The sequence below is a fragment of the Lipotes vexillifer genome, unplaced genomic scaffold (assembly GCF_000442215.2).
Source record: "Lipotes vexillifer unplaced genomic scaffold, Lipotes_vexillifer_v1.1 scaffold1211, whole genome shotgun sequence".
Classification (NCBI taxonomy): Eukaryota; Metazoa; Chordata; class Mammalia; order Artiodactyla; family Lipotidae; genus Lipotes; species Lipotes vexillifer.
Genome location: NW_006784577.1, coordinates 493,242 through 512,395, shown reverse-complemented (window position 1 = coordinate 512,395; position 19,154 = coordinate 493,242). Strand labels below are relative to the sequence as shown.

Below are 19,154 nucleotides of genomic sequence, written 5' to 3'. Positions count from 1 at the left end.
CAAAAAAAAAAAAAAAAAAAAAAAATCCTTAAACAGAAATTTAAATGGAAAGTGTTTCCAGCTTGCTCGGGCTTCCATGGGACTGAAGGGTGTAAAAGCTGCCTGACTAGAATGCCCAAGCAGGGGAGGAAGGGACTGAGGGTCTCCTAATTCCTTCTTCAGACTTTCCTTTGATTCTCCTGACTTCAGTATAGCCCCTTGCCTCCACCCTCCTCTGCCTGTTGTCCTAAGTCCACAACCTCTCTGGTTCTAACATCCACAGAGAATAAACCTCCAGGCTCCCACAAAAATAGCAATAGGTCGGAGCCGGACTCTGCAAGGTGAAGGGCTGGGTGTGGAGAGTGTTCACTGCTCTTTAGTCAGAATCTCAAAAGCTCCTAATTTTTCTCCCATCCCCTACACACGTGCGCGTTCACACGCGCACACACACACAGCCTTGCCCACTTCCTTTTGCAGAGGTGGTGCCTTTCCAGAGTTGTCCAGGCCAAATCATCTTGTTTCTCTTCAGCCTCCACACCTTCAACTGCGCCAACACTTAGGTATAATCCTGCTCTGCAAAGTACTTTCCCTATATCTCCATCCACTTTCTACATCATATCTTGGCTCCACTGTCTTAAAATTGGAGACCCATCCTACTGCTTTAAAAGTGTAAATTTCCCAACAAGTAAACACAAGGAATTCTCTAATGGTGGAGTCTAACTTGGGGAAAACTCAGGTATCTACTTTGCCTACTTTAAAGGACGATCTGGCCTCCAGCCAGAATCCATTTAAAATACTTCTAAGACAGATAGAATAATTTACCATTATAGGATAAGATTCCACATAGTTTAGGAGCAATGTCTCTGCAGAATGTACTAAATGGCTTTGCAGTGAAAACAAACCATAATGATACTCTAGTATCACAGAGCATCAAAGTCCAGGTCAACATATAGAGTTAAGTTGTGCCCTGCACAAAGGTACCATTTAAAAAAGACTATTTATGTAGATTTTGCTGATATAGATATTTTACAGCAACTTTGCAGCAGAAAGCAAGCACAAGTCTTGTAATAACAAGATTATATTATTACAATTTTCTGACATATGGAAGTAAAATGTTTTCAGGAAGTGGTCCCTTCTTATAAATTACAGAATCACTGTATAGTCTCCTAGCAGCCCTGAATCAAACTACCTTGCAAATCAAATTGACATTTGCAAATGTTCCCACAGGGACATCATTTCCAAGGTGTAACTATTATGGACTGAATTCTAACCCCTAAAATTCATATGCTGGAGCCCTGACCCCAAATATTAATGTACTTGGAGAAAATAAAGACAGCCAGAAGCAGTCTGCTCTAATCTGGCAAGGTCAGCAATATACTCTCACTGTCCTTCCTTGGGGGCCTATCAACTTCTAGCCCTATTTCATATATTAGTTTGCAGGGATCTGATCACTTTTCCTTCAACAGCATATCACATTGGCCTTTACATTGGTGACTATCTTGATGGGACCTAGTGAGCAAGAAGAAACAACTACCCTGGACTCATTGGTAAGACATCTTCATGTCAGAGAGCGGGAAATAAAAAACTTGAGAAAATTCAGTAGCCTTCGACCCCCGTGAAATGTCTAAAGGTCCAGTGGTGTGAGGCATGTTGAGATATCCCTTCTAAGGAGAAGATAGGTTGTTACATCTGTCCCCTCCTACAACCAAAATAAAGACACAACATCTATCGTGCCTCTTCGGATTCCAGGCAACATAATCCTCATTTGGGTGTGTATTTACTCTAGCCCATTTGCCAGGGGATCTGAAAAGCTGCTAGTTTTGAGTGGAATCCAGAAAAGAAAAGGCTCTGTAACAGCTCTAGACTGCTCTGCCACTTGGGCCACAGAATCCAGCAGATTCAATGGCGCTTCAAGTGTCAGTGGCAGACAGGGATGCTGCCTGGAGCCCTTGGCAGGTTCCTGTAGGTCAATTGCAGTTTAGGTCCTTAGGATGGTGGAGCAAAGCCCTGCCATCCTCTGCAGGTAGCTTTACTCCATTTGAGGGACAGCTACAGCCTTAGTAGAGGCTGAATGCTTAACCATGGGCCACCAGAGTTACTATGCAAACTGGATATTATCTGACCCATCAAGCCACAAGGTAGGGCATACACGGCAGCACTCCATCATCAGATGGAAGTGGCATATGTGTGACTGAACCCAGGTAGGCCCTGAAGGCACAATAAGCCCAACTGCCCATGGTCCCCACTCCTGCTAAGCTACCTTCTCTCTCCCAGCCTGCCCATATGTCCTCTTAGGGAGTCTCCCACAATCAGCTGACAGAGGAAGACTTGGGCCTGGTTTACGGATGGTTCTGCATGATATGTGGGCACAACCCCTAAATAGACAGCTGCAACACTATAGCCCTTTTCTGAGATATCCCTGAAATACAGAGGCGAAGGGAAGCCTTCCCAGTGAATAGAACTTCAAGCAGTAAACCTGGTTGTTCACTTAGCTAAGAAGGAGAAATGGCCAGATGTGGGATTATGTACAGATCCACAGGCTGCAGCCAATGATTTTGCTGGATGGTCAAGGACTTAGAAGGAACATGATTGGAAAACTGGTGACAAGGAAATTTAGGGAAATGGTACGTGGAAAGACTTTTCTGAATGGCCAAAAATGTGAACATATTTGAGTTCCATGTGAATGCTCCCTAAAATGTGACCTGGATTGAGGAGGATTTTAATAATCCAGTGGATAGGATGATCCATTCTGTGGATACCAGTCAGCCTCTGTCCTCAGCTTCCCCTGCCATTGTCCAATGAGCTCATGCACAAAGTGGCCATGGTGGTAGGAAGGAAGGTTATGCACGGGCTCAGCATCATGGACTTGCATTTACCAAGGGTGACCTGGCAACAACCTCATCTGAGTGCCCAATCTGCCAGCAGCAGGGGCCAATGCTGAGTTCCCAGTATGGCGCCATTCCTCGTGGTGATCAGCCAGCTACACGGTGGCAGGTTGATTACATTGGACTACTCCCATCATGAAGGTGTAGTGTTCTGTTCTTACCAGAATAGGCACTTACTCAAATAGGATAAGGATTTGCCTTTCCTGCACACGATGCTTCTAGCAAAATTACCTACCATCCAGGGACTTACATAATGCCTTATCCATAGTCACGGTATTCCACACAACACTGCTTTTGATAAAGGAACTCACTTCACAGCAAGTGACATGTGGCAATGGACCCATGCTCATTGAATTGATGGTCTTACCATGTTCCCCACCATCCTGAAGCAGCTGGCTTGATAAGATGGTGAAAAGGTCTTTTGAAGACTCATTTATAGTACCAATTAGGTGGCAATACCTAGCAGGGTTGGGAAAAAGTTTCCCAGAAGCATCCAATATATGATGTTTTCACTCCCATAGCCAGGATTCACAGGCCCAGGAGTCAAGGGTGGGAATGAGAATGGCACAACCTATTATTACCCATAGTGATCCACTAGTAAAATTTTTGCTTTCTTTTCCTCTGCAAACTTATGCTCTGCTACTCTATAAGCCCTTATTTCCAAAGGGAGGAATGCTTCCACTAAAAACACAGCAATGATTCCACTGAACTAGAAGTTAAAACTGCCACCCGCCCACACTGGGCTTCTTATGCCTGTGAATCAACAAAGAAGGGAGTTACTGTGCTAGCTGGGATGACTGATCCTGATTAATACAATAACCTATCCAACAGGAAGAAAAACAATTCACAATATGCCTTTTAGTTGAATTATGAGACCAGTGATATGCAGTTCGTCCTATGAGGTCTGATTTTGCTACATACATCCCTTTAGTAACAGAGTGGTCAGATTTTTAAGAATAAAGCACTTCTCATTCCGCACTTCGGTCTGAGTGCTCCCTGGTTGCAAACTGTCTTTTTGGTGTGTGCACAATAAACTTTTACTAATTAAAAAAAAAGAATAAATAAAATGAAAAAAAAGAATAAAGCACTTTTTATCAAACCTCAAATCACTGGCATCTAGATTATGACTGAAACAAAACAGTGAGCAATCTGATGAGTTTCTGAGTGGTTTTCAGAGATTTCAAAATGCCACACCTTGTTGATAGACATTGATGATAAAAGGCACTTTTACTCAGATCCAGAAGCCTATTCACAGCATCTTCCAGAAATTTTAATCGTTCCTTTCTGTGTATATCACATATAAAACATACTCTAAGTATGTGTATAACGACCAGGTTTAAGTCATGATTATTATGATTAGTTAATTCATTCAACAAATATTTAATGAGCACCTAAAAAGTACAATACGTACTACTGGGTCTAATCTTGACACATCCTTCATTCCTTGACTAATATCCAACATGCATTTGGACCACCAGCACTGGCGTTTGCTGATGGCTGAGAACAGCTATTTGCTTACATTGCATTAGCCCTTAGGTGCACTAGCTAGTTATGGTTAAAATATCAGTATTAACTAATGCCAAACTTAAACTCAAACAGTAATAAATATGAATAACCCAATCCAATAAGATCACAACTTATTCAAATATAAAAATAGGCAACAGTTTATAAGAGCAACATAATTTTGAATTACATTTGAATAGAAAAACTGTCTTAAAATTCCCTTACCTCTTGTTTGCACCCCCTTTCCGCAGGTTTCACTGGTGCCCATTATTCCCTGCCTGACAGACTCTGGCACTAAGATACAGGGGCTCCATTTCTGTGGCCTCCACCTGTGATGACAAAGAATAGCAGACTAGAAATTTCACCATGACAAACATACAAAAGAAATATTTGAAATAGGTGAATTTGAAATCCAGAAATATAAAGGTAGTAATTCAATAAAAATGGATTTGAAACCAATGTCATAAAAGGGAGCTCTGGCACACACTAGGGATGGTAACAGTCCCTCTGCCCCAGATCCATGGTTAATGCAATAATTCTACTTTTTAAAATGTGGACGTTTTGCACACAAAGTGGCCATAAAAAGCATTAGAAACATAGAACAAATCTAGAAGGCTTAGCTCTTTACGAACTAAAAATTGTTTAAAGAAAGACAGTAAAAGAAAATAAAAGAGAGAAAATCCCTATGTCCCACTGGAGCATTAGAGAATCAAGGTTTGAACACCTGAAAATTTTGGGTGCAAAGCTTTCACACTTGATCTTCTGCTTCAGATTTTTTCACAAGGTGTTTCCTAGGACTTTGGCGTAGCTCAAATGTCACAATAGGTTATAGAGTAAAAGGGAAGTGGGGGGGCCATGGGGACTTATCTTACGTGATCGTTCCTCTCAGGGAAGAGGAATGGATCTGTCTCTGAGGAATTACCAATATTTCTTCTCCACAGAGGAAACAGTATCTAAGGAATCCTTCTGGCTTTCCAGTGTGTGTTTCTTTTAAGGTGAACAAAACTCTACTTTTATGACCACAGGACAGACTATGATTTAAGCCCCTAAACCTGTGTCTTCAGAATATTCCCAAAAACCCAAACTCTAAATGTAACCACAGATTCTCCTCCCTCACCAGGTATATTTTTACCCTTTTTCACATGGGCCAATACCTCTGACAACAGATGCTGCTGCAAAAAATGAAACAGAAACATGAAGTAACAATATTACTGACCAGTTTTGCAAGATGAAACAATTCAGAGATCTGTTGCACATCAACGTGCATGCAATTAACACTACTACATTGTATACTTAAAAATGTTTAAGATGGCAATCTCTGCTGTACAGCAAACTGACTCAGTTTTACACATATACACATTCTTCTTTTTAATATTCTTTTCCATTATGGATTGGCAAAACATTGTAAATCAACTATACTTCAATTAAAAAAAAAGTGAATTTAGCAAAAAGAAAAAAAAAAGTTTCAGATGGTAAGTTTTATGTTATGTGATTTTACCACAATAAAAAAGAAGTCTCAGCAAAAGAAAAAATAATGTATACCAGAACATGGAGCAGACTTCTTTGCTCAGGAAAAGTCACTTCAAAGGATTCTCTTAGTCATGTGAACATAGAGTCATATAGCGCGTGGAGATCACTTAACATAGCCCGGCTTTAATCTCTGCACTCACCACCACCTCTCTCCCATCTAGACTAGGTGAGTCTCAGGTGTCTTGAACAATTGGAGGTAAGTGAGGCAGCGGTGGTGTTAAGGGATAGATAACAGACCATCTTTCAGAATCAAGCAAAGTACATTAAAATATAAAAGTAAAAAATACATATCATTGAACTCATTCAAGTGGCCTCCATAATGAGAATAACTGAAGAGCTAGGGAGAAATCAGGACACAGGTAAATAGAAAACCTGTCACATTTAAAGAAATCACCTATTACTTTTAAGTAGTAGAAATTTACTTTGTAGATGCATAGATGCATTAAGCGTAGTTCCAAAACACAGAAACTGAAATGGTAGGGGGTTTAATTTAGCTTTTTAACTAGGACATGTCATTCACTCAGATCCCTCAAGTTCACAAAAGACTTTCTAAAGTGAGACCAAGGGATTCAATCTAGCTTAGCATGCTAAATAAAAGGAAGACACGTCCAGGACTCTCTTGCTAGACTCTTAGTTTTAGAAGGATAAGCCTGGGCTCAGAGATGTTAAGTGACATGTCTGAGATCGCACTCGTCAGGGCAGGCCAGCTGTCAGTCCTAAAGCCCTCAATGCTCAGCCACAGACTCCTGGGGACACCCCACTGCCAATTCTATACAGGGGCACATAGCCCATGCTGTCTTCCCTTTTGCTTATACTGTTGGCCACTCCAAAATGTGCCTCAACTGCATATTGATTATTTTGAATTAAAGTTACTTTAAAAATGGTTAATGTAAGAAGGACACTCTGACCCTCCCTTCTGTCTCCCTGAAAGCAGGAAATAGATCTCTCCTGTGAAAGGTGCCCTCCCTACATCTGGAGGTGGAAAGACACCCTTATCACCAGAGATAGGGAATTCCGGGCTATATAAACAAACCTGTTACTATTTAAACTTACTACCCCAAGCCCAAACTCTTTCCTGTCAAGATTGAGCACCCAAAACCTACGTTTCTTTGTCCCGTCAATTCTTCACAGATTTATTGTTGCTCTGTCTAAAAAGTATAAAAGTTGCCTGCTTTGGCCACTTCTAAGGTACAATTTCTATGGGACCTCCATGCATATGAATTAAAATTTGTTTCATTTTCTCCTGCTAATCTGTCTCATGTCAATTGTATTATTAGGCCAGCCACAAGAACTCAAGAAGCGTAGAGGGGGAAATTTCCCCTCTCCGACACTTACTAACTTAACATGGCAGGAAATGCTCAAACTTACGGAAAAATTTCTATAGGCATTTTGATTCTGTTTTAATTTGGTAAACGTGAGAATGTCTCACCTTAATGGAATTAGAAAAAGAAGAATCAGAAGAAAATGATAAAGGTCTACATTAACCTGTCTCCCTAACAAACCAATGAGGGGAAAACAAAATCTAAATTGGAAACATACTGCTCAAAATTCAAGGATGTTTGACTAAAGGGCATAGACTCACGCTGGCAACTTGGACACATGTTAAACAACGCATCAGGAGACATGATACAATCATCCCTTCCATGTACAGTGGAACTGATTTCTGGGGAAAATGGCAGGAGGTCACTGATGAAAACTAGTTCAAACATGAGTGACTAAACTGAAGTGCAACACGAGAGTAGAGAGAGTGGACAATAAGAAGGAGAGCCCACTAACAGTTTCCAGGATTTTCTCTGATTATAATAGCACTGGGCTCATAAAATGCCTAAAAATATTTGATTTGGCTAATTTTTTCAACTGGCTACCTTCCCTGAGAGCTTTTCTTGCTGAGCTCAGAAGTCTCCATATTTATACATGGCACAAAAGGAGGGATATTGACAGTGTTCCCACAATGGCCCTGTGGATGATGAGCAAAAACTGGTAGTCTGGGCTTGTTCCAGTGTTTTTTTTGTTTTGTTTTGTTTGGGGTTTTTTTGCGGTACACGGGCCTCTCACTGTTGTGGCCTATCCCGTTGCAGAGCACAGGCTCCGGATGTGCAGGCTCAGCGGCCATGGCTCACGGGCCCAGCCGCTCCGCGGCATGTGGGATCCTCCCGGACTGGGGCACGAACCCGTGTCCCCTGCATCGGGAGGCGGACTCTCAACCACTGCGCCACCAGGGAAGCCTGCTAAAGGCATTTTTAAGTGTGCTGATAACAGCACAATTTTTAAGACCATGGTCTTGTTTTCACAAATAAGTAAAACTCAACAGTGATTGAATTTAATCCAGAAGTACTTTAAAGCAGTGTTTCAATCCAATGTTAAAAGAATGGAAGTTTATGACTAAACACACAAACCTCAGGTATTGTTTTTATAAATAGTAATCACCAACTTGCCAAAGGGGCACATATAGGTAACATATAGAGTTTAAAAGGTACTCATTTTCTTTTCTAAAAACAAAAATTTCTCCATAGGTTAAACTTTTTTCTAAGATTTCTTAAAATGTGTATATTACAAAAATTGCGAACCAGAACCATTTTTGAACTAAAATACACAACTATTATAGAAGTACACATTTGTTCTTAGTTCTTGATTAAAGGCTTTAGGATGAGAACAATAGAATGAAGTAAGTTGTGAGTGTGTGTGTGTTTGCAAGTAAGGACCTCCTCCTGAATCTCTCCGGATCCTGATCCTGAAAATTGAATGCCTGGGTGGCGGAGCTCCAGCAGCCCACTTGCAATCAAAACATGATTGTTTCTTTTTTTTTTTCCTGTTAATTAGACTTTGATATTCTTTACTCTTTCAAAATCTATTCCAGATAAGAGGGGAAAAATAGTGAGATATCTGAAGATAAACAATGCTACTACCTCTTTGTATTTCTGACTACAAGTATTCCATATAATAATCATATATTATATGAAAGGAAATAGGTCATGACTTATTCTAAGGTCTAATGATTATTTAAAAAGGTCATTAATTACCGATACATGGGGCACAACGACACATCTTCACACTCTCGCTCTTCAAATAAGGTATCTGGGCATTCTTGGCCTCCGTTGGCTGCTTCTTGGATGATAATCCTGTATCGAGACTGTTTTATTGTGGCATTTCCTGAAGTAAAGAAAAAATAAAATTATAGTGCCCTTTTATGTGGATGCAGAAAAAAGTCCAGGGTTAGGGAGCAATTGAAAAAAGAAAGAAAAAAGAGAAGAAATAAGAACCTGTGGAAAGACTACTTGGGAAATGAGAATTACAAGCTAAGACCAGGGATTAATACACAATCTTACATCTATGAGGAAGACACGTCACACTTAATAATTGTAATTTCAAATCTATATGTTCTAATATGCGAAGACTGTTTCCCACTGTCTTAATAGATCTTAAATTAATCAGAATCTATATTACGTTTGGCATAAAAGTTCTATGGCATAATCTGAGAAACTCCAGACATGCTCTTTAATCTCAAAACAACAGCTCAGGGGCTAATATTTTACTATTAGCGATTCACTCCCTCAGGGGGGACACTTCCTTCTTTAGGCTATTTTTAACCCTGCAAATACTCTTATTATAATTAATACATTAGTAGCATATTTATTTATAGGTATTAGTTTATTTGATTTCTTATTCCTCATAACCTGAGATAATATGGGTATAACTGGAATTTAGAGAAGAGGCACTAAAATTACGACAGAACAAAACATAGACATATGTCTTGCTGGTGATTCTGCTGAGCTGCAGAAGTGGTAACAGGCGCCTCGATAAAAAGACAGCTGATGTTCACTTTAACATGGGAGGGCATTCATTTCATAATCTGTAGATGCCTTCTAGTCAACAGCAACTACCAAAATCAATGATGCTGTTTAGCAGCTATTTCAATTACCATGTGTAAGATATTGCACTTGATACGCAGATACAAATTCTTGAACTTACAATTAAACAGAAAGAAGAGGGGGGCAGATAGATAAGCAACTAGTTATGAGACGTTGTAGAGTAAAAAGCTTCAGACAGTGGACACTGTCAGGAGAGTACAGAAGAAAATGTAATCATTTTTAACTCTGGAAATCTAAGGCAGCTCCTTGGAGAAGGCAGATTTTATTCTGGCACTTGAGGGCTAAGTAGAAAAAAATTTTTTTTTCAGAAAGAGAAAGACAAATACCACATGATATCACTTTATGTGGAATATAAAATATGATACAAATGAACTTTTATGAAATAGAAACAGACTCACAGACATAGAGAACAGACTTGTGGTTACTAAGGGGGGACTGGGGGGAGGGAAGGATTGGGAGTTTGGGATTAGCAGATGTAAGCTCTTATATATAGAATGGATAAACAAGGTCCTACTGTATAGCATAGGGAACTATATTCAATATTCTGTGATAAACCATAATGGAAAAGAATATATTAAAAAAAAGAATGTGTATATATATGTACAACTGAATCATGTTGCTGTACAGCAGAAATTAACACAACCATATTTCAATTAAAAAAAGAAAAAAAAAATTTAAAGCCTGAAGCCATTTCAGGTCAAGGGAACAGTTTGAGAATAGGCATTAAGATATAGGGGTGCATGGACTTTACAGAGAAAGACACATAATTGCATTCAGGAGGAAGATGGGTGTGTGTGTGTGTGTGTGTGTGTGTGTGTGTGTGTGTGTGTGTGTGTGTAGGGCTTGTGGGCCAGTGCTTCTAGGGGCTTGGGGAGAAGCACAGAGAGGATTATAAGAAAACTGAAAAAATTTTTAGGTTTAAGACAGATAATGGGGACTTCCCTGGTGGCACAGTGGTTAAGAATCCACCTAGGGGACACAGTTCGATCCCTGGTCTGGGGAGATCCCACATGCCAAGCAGCAACTAAACCCACGAGCCACAACTACTGAAGCCCGTGTGCCTAGAGCCTGTGCTCCACAACAAGAGAAGCCACAGCAATGAGAAGCCCGCACACCGCAACAAAGAGTAGTCCCTGCTCGCCACAGATAAAGCCCGCACGCAGCAACAAAGACCCAATGCAGCCAAAAATAAACAAAAATAAATTAATAAAAAAAAAAAAAACGAACCTAGGAGATTTATACCAAAAAAAAAAAAAAAGACAGATAATGGACATAACCATATAAAGAAGAAAATTTCTAGAAAGCCAGTAAAAAAAGCAGAGCAAAACAAAAGGACAAAAAAGGAGCTTTCATTAATATTATATATTCACATGGTTTCTAAAAAATTGTAGCACAAAAAGACTTACTATAGTGAGAAGCAACTGACCTAAAACCCTTTCCCTGTCCTCCTCCTCCCAGAACACTCTGAACTCTTTCTGTATTTAGTTCTTCTATGGTTACCTCCAAATCTATAAATAATATGTTCATGTCATCGCTTCTCATTTTATTAACTTTAGACATCATCTATTGATTTTCTGCTATAACTGATGAGTATTTACTCTGCACCATCTTTCAATTTTTTATAATTGTATCACTACTTTTATGCCTATCCCAGTTATTTAAAGGCTTTAAATAACCTGTATTTTTTTCCATCCCATCCTCATTCCCGTCCTCCATCAGATCAGCCACCAGGGTTCTAAAGAGTCTTCCTGGGTAGACGAGCTTCCTTGTCTACTGCCACCCACTTCCTGCTAAGTTAGGTCCTGGCTTCCTGTGCTACATCACCAGTTTCTCTGCTCTTCACTCTGTCCACTTAACCTTTCATAAATGAGTTTAGATCTCTCACCCACTGGGTGGTCCTCTCCTGTTTTTGACAAGGAACTGGAGCTTTTTAAATTCATTTCTACCACTTTAAGAGATTATGAAAAGGGGAGACCAACACACTTGTATATTTCATGATCCTGAACTGAGTTAAGGAGATGCATGGGGTCTTTTCCATCTACTCCATTTTTTTGGCTCTTCTTCAACCTGCTTTGTACCGAGAGATCTGACTATAGAAGGTATGTATTAGTGGCCACCTTGTGCGTTGGCTTCTGCTTGGCTTTGGTCCTAAGTGATTTGGGGCACACAGTGGAAGGAAAAAAAAGTTGATAAAAGGAGAAGGAGAAAGAGAGAGAGAGAGAGGGATCAGGGTATTTATTCCTCCAGATTTCATCCTCTGAATCAACTCACAAAGCCACAGTTCCTACAGAGCAGTGCTCTACTGCAGCTACTTTCCCTGAGTTCTTCTAACTGCTCCTACCTGTATCAACATTCAGGCTCCCAGCTTTCCCTAGCCAGGTACTGTCAGTTTACATTAACCCTGTCCACTCCTTTGTAAACAGTTCCTTCATTGAATTTTCCCCAGTTACCCCATATGAGGGGCCACCTATTTCCTGCCAGGACATGTTTATAAAGTCAAAGGAAAGTTGCTACTACTTGACAGAGAGGAATGGTATAAGTGGCCCCTATATAATGTAGTTAAAGCCCAGTGAGGAGTATGGAAAAAGAAGTTTAAGAAGAAAAAAAAAAAGTGTAATTAAAACAGTTCTGTATAATAATATATTAATACAATCTATCTTCATTTGGGTGGGGACAATCCAGATTAATTGTGCCTTTAGGAAAAAGAAAAAGTCTCTTCCACCACTGTCAATTAATTCCAATTACCCTGTACTTACTCTGATAATTATTGTTTACTCTTAGGATGTACAAATGAATATGTGTGTATGTGTGTGTTTTGTCCAAGTGTTATCTTAGGAGACCAGAAATAAAGATTGAAGACAATAGGAAAAATTAAAGGGTTGAATTTACGCCACACTGAGAGAGAGCATGGATCAATGCCTCTCCCTTCATAGGGCATGCACAAGTGCGCACACACACACACTCCACACATAGTGAACACTCACACATAGAGGTATTCTACTTTATGGTGTAATCCCAGATCAAATAATTTGCAGTTTGGGAAAAATAGCTGCATTGATTATCATGCCCTGTAGATGTTCAGGTGAAGGCTGAGAAGGGTGGGTTCTATGGGCAAAACAAACTTTTAGAATTGAGTTCAGGTTTTTTAAAGAGAAAACTAATGGGCACTGTACAGAAATTAAGAAATATTTATATGTCTTTGAAGAGAGAGAGAAACAAGGGAGGATCCTGATGAAGGAAAACGCCACCAGGAACTGGGAGACACCTGTTAAGAGTGTTTAAGTGAACATGTGTGTTTATTTTGCCTTGAACATTGGAATGGTCACATTCAGCATTCAGTTTTGTTTTTAACATCTTTATTGGAGTATAATTGCTTTACAATGCTATGTTAGTTTCTGCTTTATAACAAACCGAATCAGTTACACATATACATATGTTCCCACATCTCTTCCCTCATGCGACTCCCTCTCTCCCACCCTCCCTATCTCACCCCTCTAGGTGGTCACAAACCACCAAGCTGATCTCCCTGTGCTATGCGGCTGCTTCCCACTAGCTATCTATTTTACGTTTGGTAGTGTATATATGTCCATGCCACTCTCTCACTTTGTCACAGCTTACAGTTCCCCCTCTCCATATCTTCAAGTCCATTCTCTAGTAGGTCTGTGTCTTTATTCCCATCCTACCCCTAGGTTCTTCATTACCTTTTTTTCCCCTTAGATTCCGTAGATATGTGTTAGCATACAGTATTTGTTTTTCTCTTTCTGACTAACTTCACTCTGTATGACAGACTCTAGGTCCATCCACATCACTACAAATAACTCAATTTCGTTTCTTTTTATGGCTGAGTAATATTCCATTGTATATATGTGCCACATATCCTTTATCCATTCACCTGTCGATGAACACTTAGGATGCTTCCATGTCCTGGCTATTGTAAATAGAGTTGCAATGAACATTGTGGTACATGACTCTTTTTGAATTATGGTTTTCTCAGGGTATACGCCCAGTAGTGGGATTGCTGGGTCGTACGGTAGTTCTATGTGTAATTTCTTAAGGAACCTCCATACTGTTCTCAGTAGTGGCTGTATCAATTTACATTCCCACCAACAGTGCAAGAGGTTTCCCATTTCTCCACACCCTCTCCAGCATTTATTGTTTCTAGATTTTGAACATTTTGGTACATGACTCTTTCTGAATTCTGGTTTCCTCTCTCCCGTTGCGGAGCACAGGCTCCAGACGCGCAGGCTCAGCGGCCATGGCTCACAGGCCTAGTCGCTCCATGGCATATGGGATCCTCCCGGACCGGGGCATGAACCCGTGTCCCTGCATCGGCAGGTGGACTGTCAACCACTGTGCCAGCAGGGAAGCCCTGTTTCTAGATTTTTTGATGATGGCCATTCTGACTGGTGTGAGATGATATCTCACTGTAGTTTTGATTTGCATTTCTCTAATGATTAATGATGTTGAGCATTCTTTCATATGTTTGTTGGCGGGCTGTATATCTTCTTTGGAGAAATATCTGTTTGGGTCTTCTGCCCATTTTTGGATTGGGTTGTTTGTTTTTTTGTTATTGAGGTGCATGAGCTGCTTATAAATTTTGGAGATTAATCCTTTGTCCATTGCTTCATTTGCGAATATTTTCGCCCATTCTGAGGGTTGTCTTTTGGTCTTGTTTATGGTTTCCTTTGCTGTGCAAAAACTTTGAAGTTTCATTAGGTCCCATTTGTTTATTTTTGTTTTTATTTCCATTTCTCTAGGAGGTGGGTCAAAAAGGATCTTGCTGTGATTTATGTCATAGAGTGTTCTGCCTATGTTTTCCTCTAAGAGTTTGATAGTGTCTGGCCTTACATTTAGGTCTTTAATCCATTTTGAGTTTATTTTTGTGTATGGTGTTAGGGAGTGTTCAAATTTCATATTTTTATATGTATTTGTCCAGTTTTCCCAGCACCACTTATTGAAGAGGCTGTCTTTTCTCCACTGTATATTCTTGCCTCCTTTATCAAAGATAAGGTGACCATATGTGTGTGGGTTTATCTCTGGGCTTTTTATCCCTGAAGTCAGGCAGCCTGATTCCTCCAGCTCCATTTTTTGTTCTCAAGATTGCTTTGGCTATTCGGGGTCTTTTGTGTTTCCATACAAATTGTGAAATTTTTTGTTCTAGTTCTGTGAAAAATGCCAGTGGTAGTTTGATAGGGATTGCATTGAATCTATAGATTGCTTTGGGAAGTAGAGTCATTTTCACAATGTTGATTCTTCCAATCCAAGAACATGGTATATCTCTCCATCTGTTTGTATCATCTTTAATTTCTTTCATCAGTGTCTTATAATTTTCTGCATACAGGTCTTTTGTCTCCTTAGGTAGGTTTATTCCTAGATATATTTTTCTTTTTGTTGCAATGGTAAATGGGAGTGTTTTCTTAATTTCACTTTCAGATTTTTCACCATGAGTGTATAGGAATGCCAGAGATTTCTGTGCATTAATTTTGTATCCTGCTACTTTACCAAATTGATTGATTAGCTCTAGTAGTTTCCTGGTAGCATCTTTAGGATTCTCTATGTATAGTATCATGTCATCTGCAAACAGTGACAGCTTTACTTCTTCTTTTCCGATTTGGATTCCTTTTATTTCCTTTTCTTCTCTGATTGCTGTGGCTAAAACTTCCAAAACTATGTTGAATAAGAGTGGTGAGAGTGGGCAACCTTGTCTTATTCCTGATCTTAGTGGAAATGCTTTCAGTTTTTCACCATTGAGGATGATGTTGGCTGTAGGTTTGTCATATATGGTCTTTATTAAGTTGAGGAAAGTTCCCTCTATGCCTACTTTCTACAGAGTTTTATCATGAATGTGTGTTGAATTTTGTCGAAAGCTTTCTCTGCATCTATTGAGATGATCATATGGTTTTTCTCCTTCAACTTGTTAACATGGTGTATCACGTTGATTGATTTGCGTATACTGAAGAATCCTTGCGTTCCTGAAATTAACCCCACTTGATCATGGTGTATGATCCTTTGAATGTGCTGTTGGATTCTGTTTGCTAGTATTTTGTTGAGGATTTTTGCATCTATGTTCATCAGTGATATTGGCCTGTAGTTTTCTTTCTTTGTGACATCTTTGTCTTGTTTTGGTATCAGGATGAGGGTGGCCTCGTAGAATGAGTTTGGGAGTGTTCCTCCCTCTGCTATATTTTGGAAGAGTTTGAGAAGGATAGATGTTACCTCTTCTCTAAATGTTTGATAGAATTCGCCTGTGAAGCCATCTGGTCCTGGGCTTTTGTTTGTTGGAAGATTTTTAATCACAGTTTCAATTTCAGTGCTTGTGATTGGTCTGTTCATATTTTCCATTTCTTCCTGGTTCAGTCTCAGCAGGTTGTGCATTTCTCACAATTTGTCCATTTCTTCCAAGTTGTCCATTTTATTGGCATAGAGTTGCTTGTAGTGATCTCTCATGATCATTTGTATTTCTGCAGTGTCAGTTGTTACTTCGTTTTCATTTCTAATTCTATTGAGTCTTCTCCCTTTTTTTCTTGATGATTCTGGCTAATGGTTTATCAATTTTGTTTGTCTTCTCAAAGAACCAGCCTTTAGTTTTATTGATCTTTGCTATCGTTTCATTCATTTCTTTTTCATTTATTTCTGATCTGATATTTGTGGTTTCTTTCCTTCTGCTAACTTTGGGGATTTTTTGTTCTTCTTTCTCTGATTGCTGTAGGAGCAAGTTTAGGTTGTTTATTTGAGATGTTTCCTGTTTCTTATGGTAGGATTGTATTGCTATAAACTTCCCTCTTAGAACTGCTTTTGCTGTATCCCATAGGTTTTGGGTCGTCGTGTCTCCATTGTCATTTGTTTCTAGGTATTTTTTGATCTCTCTTTGATTTCTTCAGTGATCTCTTGGTTATTAAGTAGTGTATTGTTTAGCCTCCAGGTGTTTTTATTTTTTACAGATCTTTTTCTGTAATTGATATCTAGTCTCATATCATTGTGGTCAGAAAAGATACTTGATACAATTTCAATTTTCTAAAATTTACCAAGGTTTGCTTTGTGACCCAAGATATGATCTATCCTGGAGAATGTTCCATGAGCACTTGAGAAAAATGTGTATTCTGTTGTTTTTGGATGGACTCTCCTGTAAATATCAATTAAGTCCATCTTGTTCAATGTATCATTTAAAGCTTGTGTCTTCTTATTAATTTTCATTTTGGATGATCTGTCCATTGGTGAAAATGGGGTGTTAATGTCCCCTACTATGATTGTGTTACTGTTGATTTCCCCTTTTATGGCTGTTAGTACTTGCCTTATGAATTGAGGTGCTCTTATGTTGGGTGTGTAAATATTTACAATTGTTATATCTTCTTCTTGGATCAATCCCTTGATCATGCATGGAATATCTTTTTCCATCCCCTTACTTTCAGTCTGTATGTGTCTCTAGGTCTGAAGTGGGTCTCTTGTAGACAGCATATATATGGGTCTTGTTTTTGTATCCATTCAGCCAATCTGTGTGTTTTGGTGGGAGCATTTTGTCCATTTACATTTAAGGTATTTATCGATATGTATGTTCCTATTCTCATTTTCTTAATTGTTTTGGGTTCGTTATTGTAGGTCTTTTCCCTCTCTTGTGTTTATTGCCTAGAGGAGTTCCTTTAGCATTTGTTTGAAAGCTGGTTTGGTGGTGCTGAACTCTCTCAGCTTTTGCTTGTCTGTAAAGGTTTTAATTTCTCCATCAAATCTGAATGAGAGCCTTGCTGGGTAGAGTAATCTTGGTTGCAGTTTTTTCTCCTTCATCGCTTTAAATATGTCCTTCCAGTCCCTTCTGGCTTGCAGAGTTTTTGCTGAAAGATCAGCTGTTAACCTTATGGGGATTCTCTTGCGTGTTCTTTGTTGTTTTTCCCTTGCTGCTTTTAATACGTTTTCTTTGTATTTAATTTTTGACAGTTTGATTAATATGTGTCTTGGCATATTTCTCCTTGGATTTATCCTGTATGGGACTCTGTGTGCTTCCTGGACTTGATTAACTATTTCCTTTCCCATATTGGGGAAGTTTCCAACTATAATCTTTTCAAATATCTTCTCAGTCCCTGTTTTTTTCTCTTCTTCTTCTGGAACCCCTATAATTCAAATGTTGGTGGGTTTAATGTTGTCCCAGAGGTCTCTGAGACTGTCCTCAGTTCTTTTCATTCTTTTTTTTTATTCTGCTCTGCAGTAATGATTTCCACTAATTTATCTTCCAGGTCACTCATCCGTTCTTCTGCCTCAGTTATTCTGCTACTGACCTCTTCTAGAGTATTTTAAATTTTATTTATTGTTTTGTTCATCATTGGTTGTTTGCTCTTTATTTCTTCTAGGTCCTTGTTAAATGTTTCTTGAATTTTCTCTATACTATTTCCAAGATTTTGCATCATCTTTACTATCATTTTTCTGAATTATTTTTCAGGTAGACTGCCTATTTCCTCTTCATTTGTTAGGTCTGGTGGGTTTTTACCTTGCTCCTTCATCTGCTGTGTTTTTCTGTCTTCTCATTTTGCTTATTTTACTGTGTTTGGGGTCTCCTTTCCATAGGCTGCACGTTCGTAGTTTCTATTGTTTTTGGTATCTGCCCCCAGTGGCTAAGGTTGGTCCAGTGGGTTGTGTAGCCCTCCTGGTGGAGGGGACTAGTGCCTGTGTTCTGGTGGATGAGGCTGGATCTTGTCTTTCTAGTGGGCAGGTCCACGTCTGGTGCTGTGTTTTGGGGTGTCTGTGGCCTTAGTATGATTTTAGGCAGCCTCTTTGCTAATGAGTGGGGTTGTGTTCCTGTCTTGCTAGTTGTTTGGCATAGGATGTCCAGCACTGTAGCTTGCTGGTCGTTGAGTGAAGCTGGGTCTTGGTGTTGAGATGGAGATCTTCGCCATTTGATATTACGTGGAGCTAGGAGGTCTCTTGTGGACCAGTGTCCTGAAGTTGGCTCTCCCACCTCAGAAGCACAGCACTGACTCCTGGTTGGAGCACCAGGAGATTTCATCCACACGTCTCAGAATGAAGGGGAAAAAATAGAAAGAAAGAAAGAGGATAAAATAAAATAAAATAAAGTTATTAAAATAAAAAATAATTATTAAGAAAAAACTTTTTAAAAGTAAAAAAAAAAAAACGGACAGACTAACCCCTAGGACAAATGGTGAAAGCAAAGCTATACAAAGTCTCACACAGAAGCATACACAGACACACTCACAAAAAGAGAAAAAGGGGAAAAAATAATATATCTTTGCTCCCAAAGTCCACCTCCTCAATTTGGGATGATTCGTTGTGTATTCAGGTATTCCACAGAGGCAGGGTACATCAAGTTGATTGTGGAGCTTTAATCCACTGCTTCTGAGGCTGCTGGGAGAGATTTCCCTTTCTCTTCTTTGTTCTCATAGCT

The 19,154-nt window shown here is 39.4% G+C and overlaps 1 protein-coding gene across 1 annotated transcript in view; it reads right to left on the bottom strand.

The window, feature by feature from the left end:
- THSD7B (thrombospondin type 1 domain containing 7B) overlaps window positions 1–19,154 on the bottom strand; it is a 701,170-nt gene that overhangs the window by 381,048 nt on the left and 300,968 nt on the right. The window contains exons 10-11 of the mRNA XM_007456952.1: window positions 8,918–9,047; window positions 4,593–4,696 (exon numbers count right to left, since the gene is read on the bottom strand). Of these exons, the coding sequence (XP_007457014.1) occupies window positions 4,593–4,696; window positions 8,918–9,047 (234 nt within the window). The remainder of the gene's footprint in view (window positions 1–4,592; window positions 4,697–8,917; window positions 9,048–19,154) is intronic.